The sequence below is a fragment of the Bombus impatiens genome, unplaced genomic scaffold (assembly GCF_000188095.3).
Source record: "Bombus impatiens unplaced genomic scaffold, BIMP_2.2 scf_0263, whole genome shotgun sequence".
Taxonomy (NCBI): Eukaryota; Metazoa; Arthropoda; class Insecta; order Hymenoptera; family Apidae; genus Bombus; species Bombus impatiens.
The window spans coordinates 1275179-1294509 of NT_176682.1; the positions used below are offsets into that span (position 1 = coordinate 1275179).

The 19331-nt window shown below is 38.9% G+C and overlaps 1 protein-coding gene across 1 annotated transcript; it reads right to left on the reverse strand.

Moving 5' to 3' along the window:
* Positions 1-7459: 7459 nt before the first annotated feature.
* On the reverse strand, positions 7460-19111 carry LOC100742382 (E3 ubiquitin-protein ligase CBLL2-like). Its single transcript, XM_033320257.1, has 3 exons — positions 19105-19111; positions 18372-18862; positions 7460-16446 (listed from the first exon to the last, which is right to left on the reverse strand). The coding sequence occupies exons 1-3, from the start codon at positions 19109-19111 to the stop codon at positions 16165-16167; spliced, it is 780 nt and encodes a 259-aa protein (XP_033176148.1). The 3' UTR covers positions 7460-16164.
* Positions 19112-19331: the final 220 nt, after the last annotated feature.

Sequence of the window (19331 nt, forward strand, 5' to 3'; positions counted from 1 at the left end):
AGATACTGATGATCAGTATCGGTGCAAAGAATTGTATGCTTATCACTACAGGCGACGGAATTTCTTTTAGTTACCAATGACCGTTATCGACGATGAATATCCTTTTTAATAAGCGATAAGCATCATCAAGGCGATGAAATATTTTCGCTTTGAAAATTTACTGTGGCGGATCGGTATGAACAGGACGCCGACAGGTCGAGGCATCAACGCGGCGCAACACCTCCCGGGCGATCCGCTGGTACCAACCGCCAACACTAGAGGGCTACGACGACAACGAGTCTGTCTAACTCGCTAGCGGTCGAATATACGAGCGATTGATACAAATACCGCACCTAGCGAGACTCCCTCTACGTCTAAGGCAGGGACTACCGGGCATAGCCTTACTGACGAGTCCACCAGATAGTCCCGGGACGGAAACGCACAACTCTCTTTTCATCCGCCACATTACCATTCCAAAATCCGTAAAATTCCAAAATCAGCAAATCGGATCTTCGATTTCAATATACAAAAAAAAAAAAAAACCAACGTGACCATTAAATGCCAAAGTTTGACGTATGTAAAAGCCGGACGATAAGACAATGCTACTTTACTCCAAAGAACAAGAGGATCAAAGAAAATGAACGCAAACGAGAAGACGAAGAACAGAAGGGAACACCAGGAAGGGAAGTAGTATAAAACGTTGAAAAGAGAAGGAGAGAAAGGGAGAAAGAGATAAAAGAAGAGATGGGAGCATCGGGAGCAAGACGTCGACGGAGTGGCGGATTAGAGGCGGCTTCTCGGTGTATAGCGAGCGGTCCTATTGTCGGGCCGCATAATACGGTTATGATTTAGTTTTGGGTCGTGAGGATCGCGTTGAACGAATGAACGAGAACGGACCAAGTGGGGCCTGCCGTACATTCTGTCTCACTCTGTGCGGTGGATGTTGGCGTTGGAGAGGGGCCCAGAGCTGTTGGTGTCGGGTTACGAACGGGGCCAGGGCTCCGCCTGGACATCCACACGTCCTCGTATCCGCGGACCCACACGCAGTCGGGCCCTTTAAGCGTGCCCATAACTGCGTGTACCGAGGGCCACGATCACGCGTGTCCCTTCTCTAACGTCCCTCCTCACTAGCCCTATCTTTACTCTTGTTCCATTTTTATATTCTTTTCTTTTGTGGAAAGTGGGCCATTTGGGTCTGTAGCTTTTGAGAATTCGCTTGTGCCAGATTTCAGACGTTATTTTCCATACTTTATTTAACCTTCTGTCTAGTTATATCTTCGTTTCATTTGGATGTTAACAAACGAATTAACACCAACTTAAATTTCCTTTCCTCTACGTTCCTAAATGACTTTCCCACTCTATCGTTTCTATTTTCCACAGCTGACAATTATTCAACTTATAACATCTATCTATATATTCACTATGATTCGTCGCCAAGAGATGATACGATGCATAATTTTTCTCTATCAAACGCGTACCCGGTGCATCTTAACGACTCAGAAACGTTCCTTCCTTTACCAGAGCTTATCCGACGACACGTCCGATTAATCCAGAAAAATTCTCTTTCCATATCGTTCCATTCCTTCCGCATTTTCATCTCCACTGTCTACTTTCCTTAAGAACCCTCTACAACCCAACCCAACGTCGATACTTCTCCAACCCTCGTTCCCGCTCCACGAAGTGGACAAAACAAAAGGACCAGCTGATAGTCGGAATTAAGCGATCTGACAAATTGCCGGGCAAAGGGTAAAGACGACGATCGGCTCGAGACGCGAATCTAGATAACCAACACACCTCTACCATCCACCACCAAAAACAACACCAAGAGACCAACATCTTCAAACCTGCCCACCTACGATTTTCCAGAAAGATTCCCGGTTGGATCTTCTGGATATTCTATGAAGTCGCAGGTTTTTACTAAAGTGGAGGTGGAGGTGGTCGCGATTTATCTAGAACCTCGAGGACCGCTCTGAGACTTGGCTCGCGGTTAAAACGTCGGGGACGGAATTTAAATTTCACAAATTAGTCCGTCCATTACACCCTCGTTGTAATCGGGTCGGCTGATCTCGAAACGCTCGCCCCACCACGCTCCACGAGGTCGGTTCTTCCACCTCCTCTTTTCGTTCGTTCTTCCACCGAGGGACGAGGGAAGGCTACGTCCACACGAGGTGGACGCGGTTCCTGGAAAGCGTGGGTGCCTCTTCCAGGCAGACAGGATCAAGGATCTGGGCCCCCACAAATCATAACGCGGGTGCACCGCAGATCCCGCACGAAGATCCTCCGGTTCTTCTTCTTCTTCTTCTTCTTTCTTCTCGCTCTACTCTTCTTTTTCCGCGCTCTTCGCGCTCCCGTAACCGTGTTTTCTTTCGCGACCGATTGCCAACTCGTGCGTTTTTGTCGACTGTATAAAAAGCTGTCTTTGAAGAGATTAGATTCTGAAAAGAGATCTGGAGTCTTTTGTAGGTGTTATTAGAGACTAATAGAGTATTTGGTTAATTAGAGGAAATTTGGGAGATCTGGCGTTGTTTGGATATTTCGATGCTTGAGAATGTCGTATGTGTAAATTAACGAGATTGGAGTGTTTCCGGTCAGCTCAGCTGTCTCTGTCAATTTAAAGAAATTTCTAATGTTCTGCGAGTAGGATTTATCTTTATACTTATCTGCAGATATCTAGAAACTTTCGAGAAGCGATTAGAGAAGAATAAAGGTTAAAGAAAATCGTCGTGCAGAAAAATTTCGCTCACAAGTGCTATCCTCCAGAGACTAATCGTTTAATTTAGGAAATACAAGGTTTCTCTAATATTTTTATCGCAAGAAAGCTAAACAACTTAACAAACCTTTGTATATTGATTCAAAATCCACTGATACCTACATAAATCCCAGACGATGACTTTTACAAGAAACCTGTGTAAAACTGTTCTGTCAAACCACAGCTAAGATTTATCATAAAAAGGGAACAAAACTCACCTATTTGAACAACATTTCTAATTCACCTCAACCCTGCGCGAATTTCACTAATTGAAAAATCCTCAAACAAGTCTATCTTCGTCGTAGAACAGAACAAAAATCTGTCTGTATCAACAAAATGTCCAATCCACAAAATTTATCACATAAAATACACAAGACATACTAAATCAAAATTTACAAACTAATTTCTCCAATCCTTCGAAATATGCAACAGATATATCCAAGAAAAAAATTCTCTCGTCTCGATAGAGTCCATAAAATCATCTACATGTACCTAAGATTATTCCAGATCTTCTTCAGGGTTGTGTATATTAACGAGTACTGGATGTAGAAGGAAGAAGAGGTATCGCAGAGGGCTGAGAGGAATATATAGGTGGAGTAAGGGTGTTCGTGGCTGTTTCTAATGGGCAAGGATTTCCTTACACACAAAAGCCAGTGAAGAGAGTGACTGATCGTCGCGAGCACCGCGAATAAATTACGTGGCAGCCTATGCGGCTGCATAAATTAATTTCAGCCGGTCTGCCCATAAATATTCCCCCCTTCGAAATCGTTCTCTCCCACCTCGAAAGCGGTGCGCCGCTCGTCTAAGCAGCGCCGTGCCAGGAGACGACGTTACCCCCTTTGTATCTCGTAATTTACGCCGATGTCCAGGTAAACGCCGATCTAAGAACGTTCGCCGACCCCCTCAACCGGATAACGTCCATGGAATATCGATGGGCACTGATCGACGCGCATTGCCACTTACGGCGATCTTAATATGATTTATTTATTAAGATTCTAAACCTGCATGGTTTTGTCGTTAAGTTCTGCCTTATGCGATTTTTATCACGTTTTACGACGCTGGCGTGTCGATGAATCGATTACGCGTACAGATCCTGTTGCTTTTACGAGAAGGTTGAAGCTGGAGAAACGCATAAAACGCACATGATACGCAAAAGCATTGAAAATGGGATAGTTTGTCTTAATGTTTAATAGCTGAAGTAATTCTCTGTCTTCTTAGTTATGTCGATGAAAATGTGAAAATCTGCGATCCAGTTATGACACTTATTTGCTTGCAGCTTTTAAGCAAGAAGAGAATTCTTTCTTTTGTGAATTCTTTCAGCCTTTTTCCTCCTTCCACTTTCGAGATCTTCTTTTTGGTAAATTCATGCCTGAGAAATCTTCTTTTAATACACCTTGAAGAAAAGAGAAGAAACGATATATATTAATATCAGACATTTTTCCAACAGCCTGGAAAATCTCCCGCAATCTAAACTCCATCGAAATGGAACAAGGATGTTTTCTAAAAATCTTCATTCACTGTTACGAACTGTCCGCGTATACTACGTATCCTACTCACCTATTTCATATCTCTGTATCTTCGAACTTGCATCGTTAAATCAAAGAACATATCCGGAATTATCGTGAGATATGTAATAGCACCAATCGATCCGATCGAATATCAGGGGCAATCCTCATCGATGGACGCGTATACTGGATGTAATTTTGATGAGAAACACCATAGAGAAGAGAGCATCGTTAATTTTGGCGTAACGATTCGCAGGGTAGCGGAACGTTCGAGCTATTGTTAGCGGACAGATGCGGCGTATGGGGGCCGGTGGTACATTGCGATTCACCTTGGTCGTTCATGCTTGAATGCGCCGTCATTATCGACGCGTAATGATTGTATTGTAACGCCGTCAAACTTATTATCCGCTTTATACCGACAACGTTCGCCATTTACACGCCTGTAAAAAGATTCTTCTCTCTTCTCTCGACCCCTCTTTCAAATTTTCCAAATTTCTTCACGATTTTCTGCAGAAAAATATAATAGCTACGTGCTCCGTATGTTTAACGCATCTACTTTTGTATTTCGTATGTCGTATTTCAGGTGCTGCGTGAAAGTTTCAACGCGTTCTACTGCAGAAGAAAAAGAGAAGAAAGTGGCGGAAAATTGGTCGGTGTAATTGCAACAGCTGCGCAAATGTGTACGCGTATACGTTTCAAGCGAATTATGTGGGTTGTACGAGTGGAAAAGCGATACGAGTATTTCTTCGACTAAAAAAAGTAAATCGGAAAGAAGAAGGAAATTATATACGCGTGTAATATAATTGGAAGTTAAATTTGACAGATTTTCTGCTTTCACAGTTGAAATTTTTATGAGAAGACCTCGGATGGGTTGGAAAGTAGCTCTTGAAAAGTTCGCATACTCGGAACAAGTGTATTTGGTCGGTGAAAAGCAGAACTCGGATCCCCGTGTCGTTTCCCTTTCTCTGTTGACGCGTCGAGCTAACAAGTAGCCATTGTGAACCGCCGTGTCAAGATGCTACTTGACGATGTACTCCTGAACGGACCCTCTTCACAGACAGTTTTGCCCTTTTATGCAGCTCACTACCTCTACAAACTACCGATACCTTCTGCCTTCCCAGACTGTTATTTCGTTTCATTCTCAGTCAATTGCAACAATCTGTGTATGCAATTTATAACTACAACTTAAAAACGTACTAATGTTATTATGACCACTAAAATTAATATCACTCACCATGGAGAGTTGTTAAATATCTTACCAATTCTCAATATTGATACCATTATACCATTATAAATTGATTACCTGTCACATGTACATATTATTGTATATTACACATGCTACTATAAACCACTAGTCTGTAATAGTATCAAACGCTTTTCACTCTACTTTCTACATCAATTCCCAATGGCCAAAGCTCAACTCCCTGAACAATCATCACACCCTAACTTGCAATTATCAAATTATCCTCTGTAACCCTGCACGCGTCACCAACTATCTGTTTATCCATTTCAAGACCTTCTGCCGAGTATCCAGCGATAGATTCAGTGTATAGGGCAGGATCCAGGTACTTGGATACACACCTACATACATACTGCACACAGAGAGACAAGAAGAGGCACGGTGGTATATAGCTCTGTGGGGTCTAAGCTTAACTTTACGATCTCTTGAAAATCCCTTCGGGGCTTATGGGGTCCCACTACGAGGCTAATAGAACCGAAATTATAACAGGCCGATGAGCATGCGTCGACTGCTCTTATTCCGCCCCGCTGACGGATCGAAGAAAAGACCAGTCGTGGAAGAGAAGGGGCGAAATCGGGGAGAGAATGCTCGAGAGCGTGCCCGACACAGTCCCAGGGAGCCGATTAAAGGATCTTTCGATGCTTTTTTAGAACCTCTTAAAACCGTTTCAAAGAATTCCAAAAGCTAAACACCATCTAGGAAGAAACTGTTAAAAGACGAGAAAGGAAGAAACGTATTGTGCATGATAGACGTGAGTACATATCTGAAGCAGTGATAATTAGAAAACATGATAGTTGAAGATCTACATGGTACAATTATAAGATTACGGTATGGGAGACAAGTAATATAAGAATGATGAAGTAATATAAGAAAACAGTGAGAATAAGGAGTAAACACTGAATAATAATACAAGTATGATTAAATATCATGATATTATGGTATATGGTATATTAGTATTGTAGTTAGGTCCACGCATGTGTATGTTATATCATTATTACATAGATTATGTTTAATGTATGTTATACGATTGGAATAACTATCCCTGAGATAAGACAAGGTATACTAAGTGAACCAATACGTTGTGTCAAAGAACAATGATGTACAATAAAGTAAAGTAATATTATTGTTATTATTATATGTGAAGCAGTGAAGGAAAGTTTACTGTGAAAATTTGTCAATTATTAAAGTACAAAAAGTAACATAGTAAAAAGAAGAAACGATACAGTAAAACATTGACTTTGCTGTAAAGTATATATGATCTTCGCACAAATATCAAAGCACATCCTTGAGAAAAGTATTATGGCAAGAAATAGAAGAAGTAGAGTAGAAACGACACAATGAAACATACATTTCACCGAGGGACCCACAACATCGAAACTTCGGACGTTACAGTATACCTTTAAAGAAATTAAAAAAAATTATCCATAGCTTGCAAAAGCATTAAAAAAGTGCTTCCTCTTCCCCAAAAAATTTCCGCTCCCCCATCGCTGTTTGCACTGTCAGTTTCAATAGATTCCCAGAATCTGGATCGCCGGTGTACGACAAACAAGAGAAGTTGTAGCAGGGCACAAAGAAATCGGGGTCACGTGGAAACAGAGCCAGATGCTCTTTTTCAGCATCGACGGCGATCTCGAAGATAGACGAAGGTCCCCATCGAACAACGTTACCGGTAAATATCGGCACAAAGAATAGACCGACCTTATCTGTCATCGGCGATCACTGATACAACTAATAGAACTGGACCGACGTTCGTTTTGAAATAATTACTGGTACGTATCGTTCGACGATCTTTCAAAGCTCTTTGCAGGTAGTTCTCACTAAACAAGAGATTCCCGCTTCCTCCTGCTCTCTTCCTCCTGGGAAACTTCGTTTGACAATCCACCCCTCAATTGTATACGTTTGAGAAGAAAAATTTCTCAATAAATTCTTGATTGCTCTTGATATATTCTTCGAGTTCTCTAACTTTCAGAAAGTTACGATAATAAGAAGTTTGAAAGATTTTATGTTTTTGAAGTTCTTCAAGAAAACTGTGGTTTACGATATACACTTGTTTATTTAATTAATTTGTTAATAGTATATACATATGTACACTACTGCTCATAATTATTCGAACGATAAACCTTTTACACTTCACCTCGTTTCTGCTTCGATATAAAAGTCAGGTAAAAGTCCCTTGACATTGCTTTAACAGATACGATGATTCTTTATTGAAGCAGTGAACACGCTTTTGTTCATATCGTTATATCTTGTATATTATTCATTGGAAATTGCACGTATTCTAAATGTAAACTATTCAAATAATTATCAGTATTCCAAGGATAAATGTCTACCAATTATTGTTATCGTTCGAATCATTACACTGTGGCGTTTCTCTATTTTTATGAGGAGAATACCTTACCAATAGGTTTCTTGATTTACAAACTAAACAAGTGATCTTTGCTTTAGATATTTGCATCCAGTATTAAATACACGTGTACTCTGTACATTAATCTTTCACCGGAATTACACCATTTCTATCAAATAAATTTTATAGTTTCTATTACTACATAGATCTCGAAGATACAAGTTTCAAGAAATAGCAACAGAAAAATTCAACAGAAAATATAATCTATATACACAAACGTATAAAAATACCTATGTATGCATCTTCTAGTTGATTTTATCCAGCTTTTACTGCAGCAGTTACGTATAAGCTATATTCGATCTTCAAAGGTTCAAAATATTCATCTTCTCGTTCGCCGTAAATTTCTTTTAAAAAAAAAGCCACTTATTCGTCTGAAAAAAAATAAATCAATGCTCGATAACGAATTTAATTTAACATTTAATTAGCGCAGAAGTTTTACAGGATAATACATCGTGTAAGGGAGTTATCGTTACCCACGTGTTGTATATATAATATATATATATATAATATATATATAATATAATATATAATATATATTATATACATATATATATATATATAATATTTTCCTTTTATTACTTTAAATAACATCAACTTTTACTTCGATTACAGTTCGATCGTACATCGTGTGATCTCTTCTTACTTGTCTATTCGTGCTACCCTTTGCACATCAGTTTTCATTCACGCGTACACCTACACATATACACAAGCCATTCTCTCCTCTTCGTTCTCTCATTCCTCTTATTTCTCAGCTTCTCCTTTCTCTCATTCTCTCACTCTTAGCGATTTGTCTTAGTTAGTTGTGCAACGTTAAGCTTGTCCGCTAAAATACACGAATGAGAACTGCTGGGAAGAACTGTCGGTTATTAATAATCGTCCTTGCGCAAAACATTTTCTGCGAACGAAAAACGGTACAATACCACTCCTATGCGTGTATTTATCGGCACTTTTGTCCACTGTACAGTTTCCCTTTGTGAATTACCGATTCAAGAGAGATTTGTGCTAAGACCGACGAAACCGATTGATCCAACCGAAGATCGGACCAATTCCTTGGGCGAAACTTTGAGATTTAAATATTCGATTTCGATTCGCGAGAGTCTTGTTTCCTTGGTGTCTACTGTTACGTTTGGTAATTTTCGTATTCTTCGATTTCTAGACTTTCTCAAAATATTTGCGATATCGGAAACGAAACGTTTAGAGATTATCTTCTTCTGACAAATTTTTGAAGAATATCTTTAGTATTATCGACAGTCGCGATATTTGGTGAATCTAATTTCACAAGCCGAGAGATTTCAATCAATATCACTTCCATTTTCAGATTCTCACAAAATTTTGAATATTCTTAATACGATTAATACTTGTGATATTTGGAGATCTTGATATCGTTAATAGCGTTGGACTTTTCAAGGCCAATCGCCTGATCGGATTGTGGCGTTTCATTTACAAACGGTTTCTTCTAATCCTCTTCGAGAATTGCTCGCGATATATTAGATATAAAACGACGATTCCTCGACATTCTTTTATTGCTGACTTGTTTGTTGCTGGCTGCGAAGTCCTAGCGTTCTGGGAGGAGATGATCCGCGCGACAAGTGATTCTTGTCTAATTATACCCTAGGAAGATTTATCGGCAGCCTTGGCCCGGTAAAGCGACAAAACATCTCTAAAAGTTAAAAGAGCCAACTTCGCCTGAACGTCGAAACGAGCCTGATAAATGAACGATCACATGCTCCGAATCTTCGCTAACGTATACGTTAAAAGCTATTACACATTAACGAATATAAAACCAAGACGAAACTCTGATTTCCCTATTAAAACCAAGGATAAAAGGGAGAAAGATGAGAAATAAAAGAAATATTTTCTCCTTTAAATAAAAAAAAAAAAAAAAAAGGAAATCGATCCTACAGAAACAAGGTGAAGAAATAGATACTGTTCTACTATCACTGAATTCTTGTCTTCCACTTGATTCAACGAACAGAAACAGATTCAAGAGCTTCCGATTCTTTGACCCTCTTCACGTTCCACACGGTGTTAAAAAAAAAAACAACAGAATATAAAACCGAAACGAAAAATGACTCGCTTGAAGAAACGTAACCCAAAATGAAGAAACGTAACAAAACAATACAAAAACACGATCAGGTTTAAAATCATCCAAACAGGTATAACAGCATGGTTAAAAATATAATGTAGGATTTTTAAAACAACGCTGATTGTTATGAAGATAAAAGAAAAGAAAGGAAGTCGATTGGAAATTTGATCTACATTTATAACGAAGCCAGCGATTGATCGTCGAATAAAAACCAAAAGCAAAGTTCAAACAAACGATTGCCCGGAAATTCTTAGAAAATTAAAAAACAAAAAAAAGGAAGAAAATAAAAAAAAAAGAATTCTTTTGCCTGAATCCGCGCTTGTGTGCATTTTCGGAATGTCTCGCGAGTGGTGTGCACCCTGAACGACGTCGAGCGTGTATACTGTGCCGTACAAAGCGTAGATTGTGCGTGAATCGAAGACAGTTTGGCTCCTTGTTGGACTATAAAAATCTCGAAAGAGAACGGATGTCGATATAACCGAGGATATAACAGAGCGACAGACTGCTCTTCACTGTCGTTAGTTCTCCTCGAGACATTTTGTGCGAGAACTAAATCAAATTACGCAAAAATCTAAAGAAACGATCTTTTTATTTCAACTTTACGTTTCATGATTCTATATATGTTATGTTGATTTCATGTATCTGAAGATTCTATATCTCGATTTTATATCTTGATCTTATACCTTGATATTATACTTTCGATGACTATAGATCTTCGTTTCATTGATACATCGACTGTATATATTTCATGATTCTATGATCCTGATTTTACGCGATATGATTTTATACTTCTGGTAACGCAGCTTGATTTCACACGTATACCTGATGATTATATATATCTTAATTTTACAGCTTGCAAAGAAAGGTATAAAATTTCAATTATATTATTATAACGTTATATCTTCCATGATTCTAATAAATTTCACGTGTGTTATAAAAAGAAAGGTGATCGATGCACACATGTTAAAAGCAGTAAAAAAGACTCGTTAAGACATAGACATAACACAGTTATCGACTCCGAAATCGAAGGTAGCTCTGCGTTAAATTGATTTGATATAAAACGCGTAAAAAAAAAAAATTTCATTTCTATTTTCACTCCAATATTCGTAAAAAGTTGATAGAGAATAAAACTATTAAAAAAAAAAAGCAGTACACCAATTTCATTAAACATGTCTAGAGTACGTATCCAATGAATCCAATTAAAAAGAGCGAACAAAATAAATAAAAACAAAAAAAAAAAGATGAAATAAAATGATCAGACTCAAAGTAGAACTAGATCCTCGACGCGAATGTTCTGTATTACCAATAGCATATAACATAATAGTGGAGAAAAAAGCTGCCCTCCTGATATAATTAAAGTGTCCTATTTATCGTTCCTTTTTTTTCAAGATACGTTAAAATATTGAAATCTCCTTCTGTGTCTCATCTTTTCTATAAAATTACACAATGTATTATACACTCTGACTAATGACTAAATATTTTAAACTGATGAAGGAAGACCAAGATGATGGTACAAAGAGAATGATCAAGAATTTCAGTTTGTCCCCAATTTGTAAACACGCAAATAAAACAAATTTGAAACAAGGAGTTTGAGTTGTCTAAACAGATTTGCCAACAGATGATACAAAAGCGTTTCTTCGTCTAGCTTCCTTTTCCTCTTCCCCGTCGTTCCTCGTCCCCTTTCTTTTGCTTACCCTGTTTCGTCCCGAGGACTCTTTCTAACAGGGAAAAATCCTTTCCTCTGCTCAGCATCCTAGATAAGAATCTTACAAGGCAATGTCGCATCCAACGGGATATACATTCCGGACATCTGCACGAGAGATGTCCCTTAAATAGAGAACCGATAAAACTTATACTCTTTACCTCTTTTTTGCCTTTTCTTTCTCCTCTATAGCGTTTAAATTTTGTCACCTGTACGATACACACCTCGCGTTTTCTCTTCTTTCCTATTCCTCGTTCTAGCTATATACCGTGTGTTTTCAGATTTTTCCTCGCTCATTATCTTATACCTTTCACACATTCTACCACTCTCCATTCAATCTCGTTCTCTCTCTCTCTCTCTCTCTCTCTCTCGTACTTGTAGGTTTTTCGCTCTTCTCTCTCTCTCTCTCTCTTTATGTACAGACTGCGAACTGCGGATAATAAATGATAAGTTACGCTCTAACTTACGCTATCTACGACAGTGTTTTTTTATTTTATACCGGGTGTTTTCGAGGAAGAAACGAATATTTGAGGCTCGTCCTCTCGTTTGGCTTCTCGGGCTGCGTTCTTCGAGTACAATAATTGTTCAAGAATTAGAAATAATTCGATTTCCTAGATGTATCTTAAAAATTCCATCGTTATCTCTAGAAATTGTAGAAATGATAAATTAGAAAATGTGACACGCTCGAAGTAGGTTTTAAAGAACGAGCTGAATCTGAATTGCTGGTTTAAGCTTCAACCGTGTTTCTCTAATTTCCATTATCAAAATAGAAAAGTGCCGACATATCTTGATCCCGATTGTTTCTCGAAATTTCTAAATAAACGATAACGTGTCAGTAAAATTGGATTTTATCCACGTTCATCTGAAATAAAAAAAAACACGTTGTCGTCTATACCGCAATTAATCCGCAATTAATATCCAAGGCGATCTATCACAAGATTAGTGAAATACAGATCCAACAATTATACCTCGAATAAGCGTAACTAAATTAAAACAATCACCGGATGTATCCTACGTTTCAATTACTCCAAACAACACGAGAATAACAAAATTTGCCCTTATTTCGAGGAACTGACGACTTTAATTGAAACGCATATGCAACTATTCAGAAACTGCTACTAATTTCTGTCAACGATGCAATTCATAACGTGAGAGTACAGCGGAGGCAAAAGAGCGAGACACAGAGACAAGAGCGGTGTTCTGTAAAGGTGTTGCTGATTCTATTTGCGATGAAAAGATTGGCACTCGGCAATTGGCTGGCAGGAAGCAGCTGCTCCGCCTACCGCTCGCTTTTGCCTTGGTCACGCTAATTTGCATACCATTTCTATCTAATGCACGGTCCTAGCCGCCTATAACCAGCCTGACACGCGTCAAGCAATTAAAATTTCATCATTTTTCACTGGCCTAATGAAGAGGTATCTTCGAGACCGGTAAAACCGAACGAACGTTTCGTTCTCGCTGTGTCTTCTTTCTCTTCCTCTCTTGCACGATCACGTCGAATGAAAAACACGATAAGTACGATTTTCTTGTTCTATTGATCTTAACGTCACTTTACGATTAACAATATAAATACTGTCACGAGTACGCGAGGGAATAAAAATTGTCTGATACAGCGTAGCAAGATCATTATCAACGATGCACTTCGTTAGAGGATTACGTGTAAATTAAACGTTTACACGTATTTCTCTCCGCTATAGGAATAATCGCAATTTTCCGTTTATGCTGTACTTCTGTTCTACAAAATAATACGCTTATTTGCTTGTGTATTTACGTTTGGAAGTCGGTAGAAATTCGTGCACCTCGAAGAGTTAAATGATTCATCAATTACTCGTATCTCTTCTATTGCTTAACTACGTACAGTTGTATCGATAATGATATTGCGTTTGGCATTATCGGTATTTTTCCGTGAGAAACAGTAAGTATGACTTATCGTGTTCTTCCTCTGTATTCTCGATCTACATATACACGGTCGCGTCTACATACACTTAGTCTTGAACAGCGTTGTGCACGAACGAGCAGCAAGATCGCGAATTGATACAAAGAAGAGGATGCTGCGAGCCATAAATAAAGACAGGCTTTTCGAATAATCGCGTATCAGAGAATGAAATTGAATCGTGACTCGAGCCTGATTCGCAAACACCCGGTACTCGCCCGTTATAGACGAGATTAACTTAATCTTCCTTCGAACGCTCGTGTAAACGTGTATCTACTCTGCTGACCGTAAGTATCAAGATTAAAATACGAAAAATTAAATAACGATCGTGTACATCTTTTACATCGTGAAAATTAACAAGCTTCGCGAAAGTGACATTCATCAAATTAACTTCTCAGCGATTCCGTTCGTTCGAATATTCTAACAATGGCCAGCAGTGTACACGTGTACGAGTGGGTGTGTAGGAAGGTGTACGTGTGTATGAAAGTGTGTATAAACTGTGTGAGTGTATATTATCTACATATGTACACAGGACAAACACAGAAGCGTACGGTGTGAGAGGATCGGTGTGTGAAGAGCGTGTGTGGTTCGTTATAGTGACGTTAATTAATTAGCGGGGGATGGCTAAGATCCGTACACGCCTCAGAGATCACTCTCAGGGATCTTGCCTGCACGGTGGTGTTGAATCTTCCAAATAACATCGTTCTCCTCCCATAAAGGAAGGGGAACCGGTGCTCCTGGACCGTCGACGTTCATCGTGCTTACTTATTCTCGCTTGTTCTTCCGTTATTACCTAATGAAGAAATTAATTGGTACTAAACATTATCGTTAACGTAAAATTGTTTCTCTGAATATCAAACATTTGTTTATATAAAATTATACCTTCTAGATTATTGAAATATTTTGTCTACGTTATAACTTACATATTATCCCGAATAATCTCTCTTCAAATATTATCCCGTTGCAGATATTAAATGTTATCCTGTCATCGAAAACTTAAACGAAATTCTACCGCGTAACATCTCGATAAATTTACCGAAATTTCTTTCAAAGCTACCAAGTATTTCGTTAAGAATTTTACCGATAATTTTCTCCAACTTAAACGATTACTGGATATTTTACATTCTTCGACAAAAATGACCACAAAACACGCACGAACACTGTTACAGACATATCGAACACTGTGTCTTTCCCTTCTTCCAGGCAACACAGAAAATCAGCCACTATTTCGTAATTCCCCACATATGAAAGACAGGGAAAAATACCGAGAGGCTTATAACACGACGTTCGCCAAGGTCCAGAAAGATTCCGGCAGCAGGTCGAGGCTTGCACGGTTCCAACCAACTACTGGTAACCGTAAACAACGTATGAGTGTGTTGCTCTTATTTCTCAGGACCTAGGTACGGGCGATACGCTACGAGATTAAAACGGGGAATAATAATGGGAATAATGAGAATCGTTGGATTCGCGGGGAGAAAAGACAACTAAGATAAAATACGACGTATGTTTGCGTTGTTTCTGCAAGCTGTGTTGTAAAAACAAGAAAAAACGTCGGCCTTGTCTGGCGTCGCAGGGCGATATGGGATAAAGAAAGAAAAAGAAAAATGCTAACATGTCTTTTGCTATTTTCACGCCGGAAGCGTTCCCCCGCTGCCTCGATTTTCCTCGTCTTCTCACGGCTACTATTCGTAATAATCGTATGCGTTATATATATATATATACTATATATATCGTTCGTTCCCAAAAGAATTGGGAGAACCAAATGGGCGTCGTTCGTGTATCCTGTATCTGTGTGCGAAGAACATGTATTACGCGTAATACCACAGGTGAAAATCTTTCTCTCTTTTTGTTCTTTCTTTTAGTTTGTCGGAAAGATCGTTTCTCGAGCGTGTGTGTGTGTGTGTGTGTGTGTGTGTATATGTGCGGCGATTAAAAAGTCGAGGCATGATGTGGTCGCTTCGGTCAGAGATACGAGATGTTTCTCTTTGTTTCGATATTTATCCGAACTCCAACGTTCCGCAAACGTCCCCAAAACCTGCTGCAACTCGTCCCTAGAACGAGAAGCTTCAGCGAGATCGGGCGCATCCGCTTCCGCGGTACACGATCTCTTCGTTCGTCCTATCTCCGTTTCAGAGCCACGAAAAAATCGCAACTGATGTTCCCTGGCAATGTATACAACTAGTACGTACATTACGATCCTCGACTATACGCAGATCGTTCGTCTCGTCGATTTCGAATCGACATGTTTCTCGCGCCTTCGATCTAACATCGCGAACAACAAAATGTTCTTCCTAATTACCTAACGTGGTATACTCTGGATTCCTGATCGAGCACAAACTGGACGAATCGGCCCAGCTATCTCGAAATTATAATACGGTCACCTTTCGTCTCCCACTATCTCACAGATATAATTTCGTGGCCAGACTCGCTTACGAATCGCAAAAACTAGCTTCCTTCTCAGTTTCCTTTTTTTCTTTTTTTTCTTTTTTCTCTTATAGGTTTCGTATCGTCTGTCTCTTTAGGTTTTCTCTTGGTTTCTCTTGCCCTGGCTGCTCGGGGCCCAGGGTCACAATGAGTGATAATCGCCTAACACCAGGCCGCTGTGATAACTACCATGCGACGTAGACATGCCCATGGAACCCATGCCCTGATACGCTCCCATCCCCATGCCGTTCATCGACATAGTGTTCATCGTGTTCACGCTTTGCATCGTGTTCGGCAGCATCGTCGACGGACCCATCGGGCTCAGACCACCCATGGAAGGAGCTATAGCACCCATCTGCATCGACGTGGCTGTATGAGGAAGCGACTTCTGCAGATCCGCCGAGGTCGGTGTGATTAGGTAATCCTGGAACAAAAAAGTATAGACATGGTTCATCGATGGAAGAGCTAGTGAACTGTGTTCTTCGCGACACTCGAAATACTTTTGTGATGTTCTGCTGGTGATTTATCGTCTGAGTCTTCTTGCGCAATAGTTTATTAATTAATAATATAATAATAATAGTAATAATATTGCAATATTATAAAGTTGTAGATTACAGAATTGTGTTTTATGAGTTTACAAATTTACTTGCAATGGGATAATCAGGTGATTTGAAAGCTGTAAAATTTCATTTGGTGTATTCCTAAAACTTGCTGTCGTAGGAGAAAATTTAATGGTGATTTCCGCAATTTCATTAATGATATTTGTTTAATTATGCAAGAGGACCCTGAAATAATTTCATAGTAACGTTCGATTATCTTTGATATATATTTTTTGGTCCGGAATTGAATTATAGATCAGAAGAAAATATTTAATTATTTAGTATTATATTTACTATGAATAGAAGGAAAAGAATTGGCTACTATTTGAGTATCTTGAGCAAGTAAGTAATCGAGTTTAAGGAGATTATAGAGAGTGATCGTTACCTGTAGATCTACAGCCTAGATGCGTTCCCAACCATCGAATTAAGAATCATTAATTTTCCTCTAGTTAGTTTTTGTTACAGATGCTTAAAAAAGTTAGATATGAACTATTAAAGCGGAGTTAGAATTATCATACTTGTCACCCCTCGCGCAAACCATTACGCTTAGTTGGTTATAAACACAAAAATTTATTCAACGCTCTTCATAAATTTCAAGCAATTTTTCACCTTACCTGATATTCTTACGCTATACGACGCGTACTTTGCATTTGTTATCGTAAAAACTTTAATATCGATTCTTTAAACTTATGAAAGCATATATGCTAAGTAGTAGTTATAACTTAATTAATTAACCACATAATGAATGATTTGGACAAAACTAAATGAATGTTCTTACGAAAGTTGCAAGGCTCGATTAATCTCAAGCCTCTACACTTTAATGTACACCGTAATTCTCAGTCCACCAAATACTACAAACACGATACACATCATCATACATTTTTTTAATTAACAGAGCAAGAATTTCAAATACCAACGCCCAATTACTTTCAAAAAACTAATCCTATTAATCCTTTAACATTCTAATGAAATATGCAAATATTCCTTTAGATCATGATCAACAAGATAATTGAGAAATACTGTTATCTATTCAACGATTGAAAGAAAATCAAATATCTGTAACATGGCGAAAAACCATTGCTTGTTCTTTAATCAGTTAAGATCTTAAGTCCTCTTTTCTCTGCCAAAAAAAAGGAAAAAGATGAAAAGTAGAAAAACCACAGAAAATAGTTCACTGTACCTGTGAACTATTAATCCATTAATCCTTTTAATCCTATCAATCCTTTAAAATTGCAGTGAAATATAATAATGTGCACTGAGGTCATATTCTAAAATTACTTGTCAAACACTGATGTCTATTCTGGAATTCCATGAAATTGAAAGAAACTTAAATACTTATGACAACATTGTGATGAACTATCGCTTGATCTTTAATGAGTTAAGATCAGTCCCTCTTCCTTCTGCCAAGAAAAGAAATGAAAAAAATATAGAAAGTAGCAAAACCACAGAAAACAATTCACTGTACCTGTGAACTATTAATCCATTAATCCTTTTAATCCTATCAATCCTTTAAAATTGCAGTGAAATATAATAATGTGCACTGAGGTCATATTCTAAAATTACTTGTCAAACACTGATGTCTATTCTGGAATTCCATGAAATTGAAAGAAACTTAAATACTTATGACAACATTGTGATGAACTATCGCTTGATCTTTAATGAGTTAAGATCAGTCCCTCTTCCTTCTGCCAAGAAAAGAAATGAAAAAAATATGGAAAGTAACAAAACCACACAAAACAGTTCACTATACCTGTGGACTATAGTACTGCATATAGTCCAACTGGCTCTTCTGCTGGGCGCAGCTGGGTGGCGGCGGTGGCAAGGTCGCCGTGGGATGTACCAAGCCGTGAGTACCGTGAGCACCGACCTGGAGATGATGTTGCAGCTGATGATGAAGGTTCCGTTTGTCGTCTCCGCTCTCGCTTCCGGTATCGTGGTGTTGTATATGGTGCGTCGGCGTGTGAGGATGGCTCAAGGTCGAGCCATGACCTTGGTGGTACGAATGAGGACTGGAAACCGAGACAGGAGGAGGAAGCTGATACATGCTCGACGCCTGTTGATGTTCCATCATCGGTTGCTGCTGCTGCGCAGCTACAGCGCAGGATGATGGTTGTTGAGGCGGTTGCTGATTGACCGCCTGCCTCTTCGTTTCATCGCCACTTTCGCTGCTCGAATCACCTAAACCTCCGCCGTGAGTTTTATCCTCTCGTTGGCCGCTGTAACAGATAAGAAGATGGTTTGCTTGTTAGAGAAGATCGATGAAGTACAAACTTACTTTTCGTGCAATTTTGCGCTTGAATAACAGTTTAATAATTGAACAAACGAAGTTGCGTACATGTAAATTTTGTAAATTACAAGTCAATAGTCGAGCGATATTAAGACAAACAATCAACTGATATTCGATTACAATTTACAACTTGTACGTAACTTTCAACAATTACAGTAAGTCTATCTAATGAGGAAGTGCAATCAACGGATCCTACCAGTCATGATTTTCATCAAGAACAAACTACGACTATATAAAATCGCGAAACAACCATTCCACTTTTAAGCTCTCCAAAGATCCCGACGCAATCCCATTCTCAATGTTTGCTCAAAAATATGAACACACAGCCCTCCTAACAATGCAAGAACAGATTAGAAAACGGCAGAAAGCACACAGATCCTGCATAGATTTCGCTCGTTATCTATCCAACAAATTTCTCCTAGT